The sequence below is a fragment of the Nannospalax galili genome, unplaced genomic scaffold (assembly GCF_000622305.1).
Source record: "Nannospalax galili isolate Female #2095 unplaced genomic scaffold, S.galili_v1.0 scaffold44, whole genome shotgun sequence".
NCBI classification, from domain to species: Eukaryota; Metazoa; Chordata; class Mammalia; order Rodentia; family Spalacidae; genus Nannospalax; species Nannospalax galili.
In genome coordinates, this window is record NW_008355789.1 from 1,705,675 (window position 1) to 1,709,010 (window position 3,336).

General features: G+C 41.7%; 1 protein-coding gene across 2 annotated transcripts in view; it reads left to right on the forward strand.

Annotated features, from left to right (window-relative positions):
* Wee1 (WEE1 G2 checkpoint kinase) overlaps positions 1–3,336 on the forward strand; it is a 27,536-nt gene that overhangs the window by 3,785 nt on the left and 20,415 nt on the right. For both annotated transcript variants that reach the window (XM_008853454.2, XM_017803310.2), the window contains exons 4-5: positions 24–196; positions 568–689. In XM_008853454.2, coding sequence (XP_008851676.1) covers positions 24–196; positions 568–689 — 295 coding nt within the window. The remainder of the gene's footprint in view (positions 1–23; positions 197–567; positions 690–3,336) is intronic.

Below are 3,336 nucleotides of genomic sequence, written 5' to 3' on the forward strand. Positions count from 1 at the left end.
ATGGGTACCGCTTTTTATTACAGAGAATTACAATTACTGAAAGCAATATGAAGTCACGGTATACAACAGAATTTCATGAGCTGGAAAAAATTGGTTCTGGAGAATTTGGTTCTGTGTTTAAGTGTGTGAAGAGGCTAGATGGATGCATTTATGCCATTAAGCGGTCAAAAAAGCCATTGGCTGGCTCTGTTGATGAGTATGTATTAAACATGTTTGTTTTTTGTTTCTGTCTTCTGTATTACAGAGATTGAAGTTTTAGATAAACACTGAATTTTTGTTTTTGTTTTTGGAGATAGGGTCTCATGTAGCTCAGGCTGGCCATGAACTGAGGATGACCATGAATTCCTCATCTTCTTACCTCAGCTTGCCAAGTTGTGGGATTACAAAAGTATGCCACTTTGTCAGGCTTCATAATTCTTAGTTTGCTTAAGCAAATTACTTTTCAGCATACTGATAGTTTAAAAGGTTCCATTTATTTTATGATGTTTATGATGTTTCAGATAAATTGATTTAGTCTTGGGGGTGGAGATAATTGACCGTTCTGTTAATCTCTTATTTTTCTCCTAGGCAGAATGCTTTGAGGGAAGTATATGCCCATGCTGTACTTGGACAGCATTCCCATGTGGTTCGGTATTTCTCTGCCTGGGCAGAAGATGATCATATGCTTATACAGAATGAATATTGTAATGGTGAGTCAATATAATGTTCACTCATAAATTTGTGAGCTAAAAAAGAAAATGGATGCCCAAGGAATGTTTATTATAATCTTAAGGGTTTTTTTTGGTAGTGCTGGGATGAAACCCGTTGCTAGTGAGTGCTAGAAAGTATCCCGAGTTCCCTTTCTCACATCTATACACAAGGATCCAATCCAGAAGTATAGTAGGCATTTCAGGTGTAATGAGGTAGAAACTGTGGCCCTTCTATGGTTCCTTCTACATACCTCAGTGGTAGAACTTGTCATGTTATGTGTGTGCCTGTCACTCAATACTGAGCTTGAGAAGACTGCATACTAGAGGACTGGCTGTGTGTTCTGTTATTCCCTAGACCATAGCGTGTTGGTGGGTATATAGATTATCTTGGTCAGTTTTACACAGTTACAAAAGAATACATGAGATGGGGCAATTTATTTGTTTTCTTGTCTTTTAGAGACAGGATTTTTCTGTAACCTCAGCTTGCCTGGAACTTGCAATGTGGACTAGGCTGGCCTCAGTCTCAGAGAGATCTTTCTGCCTCTGCCTCCTGAGTATTGGGATTAAAGGTGTAGGCCACCATGCCTGGGCAGATGGGGCAGTTTATGATAAGCAGAAATGTATTTGGTTCTCTGTTTTGGAGGCTGGAAGGTCTAAGAACCTGTCTTCGGCATCTGGGGTGGTTATTCATGGTGCATCATTCCATGTGGAAGGCAGAAAGCCGGGAGAAGACTGAACTCCTTTTTGTAAAATGACATCTACTCTCAGGTTAATAGTCAGTTCTTGCTATGTAGACCAGGCTGGCCTCAAGCTCACAGAGATCAGCCTGCCTCTGCCTCCCAAGTGCTGGGATTAAAGGTGCGTACCACCAGGCAGGGCTAATTGCTTGTACTGGGGATTGAACTGAGAATCTCTCCAACACTAGTAGCATGCTGCTCAGCTATATCCTCAACCCTTTCTGTGTTTTTTGCTTTGCTGACCAGCCTTACTAAGTTACCCAGGGCTGGTTTGAACCTACACCATAGCCAAGGCAGGCCTTGAATTTATGAAACTCTACCTTCAACTCCTGAGATTTGAGTTGCTAAAATTTGGGGCTTGTGTCACCAGGCTAGGCTTCATTTAACATTAATCCTACCTTTAACTGGGACCTAGCTTCCAACACTGTTCCTTTGGGATTAAGTTTCGAACACTTGAACGAACATTGGGGAGCACAGTTAAACTGTAACAAAGATGTTTTTATCAAATTCTCATTGTATCTTCTAGCCTTCTCATTTTGTATGCTTCCAGTATTGATACTGGTGCTGATGAAAGGACAATGACCGCATTGATCCAAATTTAGCCATGTCTTGAAGGCATTCTGAATTCCTGCTTCTTTACTGACATCCGTCCAGCCTAGTTTACTTCTAAAATTGATTAATCCGCCTGTATTAGTTATGTTCTTTTGCTGGGCTGGGAACTCCCCCCACAACTCCCCATCTGAAACAAAACAGGCATGCATAGCATTGCTTTGTGTGATCTTGAGTTTCAACAAGGCCTCCAAGGGCCAGCTGGTATTCTCCTTTTTCACCAAACTAATTACCAGAAGGCCTGAATTCTGATCCTTATAGAAACCTGTTATTGAAAACCTGCATTTTTAATATGCACTAGATATTTCTATTTTTTAGTATTTCCTATGTGAGTGACTATTACAGAAATTTTGCAGTTAAGGAGGCAGGAGAGGTGATTATGAACATTGGATTTTGGATCCCAGCATCCATATAACAAGCTGGGCTTCTTATATATACCTCTAACTCCCCACCACCACCACATACCCCACATTCCTGGGCCATTCTGAGGGGGGTTAAGACGGGGATCCCTTGGGCTTGGTGGCTTCCAGCCTAACAGAACCTGAGCTCTGGCTTCAGGGAGAGACCCTGCCTTGAAGGAGGAATAGAAGAGGACACCTGATTACCTTTTCTAGCCACCACCACCCCCATGTACAATTAATTACATAATTACACAGGCATGTATATGAACACATGCATGTAAACACATCTTTAAAATTAAAAAAAAATTTCTTTTAATGTGTATGAGCGTTTTGCCTGTATGTATGTAAGTGTATCTGTGTCATACAATGCCCAAAGAGGCCAAAAGAGGATGTCAGATCCCCTGGAACTGGAGTTACCGACAGCCGTTACCTAACACTTGGATGCTGGGAATTGAATCAGGGTTCTCTGAAGAGCATCCAGTGATCTTAACTGCTGAGCCATCTCTCCAGCCCCACATAAATCTTTTAAAAAGAAATTTAAGGTTTAGAAACACTTGATAGCAAAGCTTTTTGTCCATTTTCTTAAAGTACTAGCAGTCTGATAGTTTGTGGATAATAAGTGGTGTAGTTAGTGACAGCCTCTTTCTCCCTCTGGCTTAAGTCATTTTCTCCATTTTTAAAGACAGTAAAACGGGCTGGAGAGATGGCTCAGTGGTTAAGAGCACTGACTGCTCTTGCAGAGGTCCCGGGTTCAATTCCCAGACCTACACGGCTGCTATGAACTGTCCTTAACTCCAGTTCCAGGGGAATCCGAAGCCCTCTTCTGACCTCTGCGGCATTGCATGACATGGGTGTACTCACATACGTGCAGGCAGTACACTCATACACATAAAATTTAAA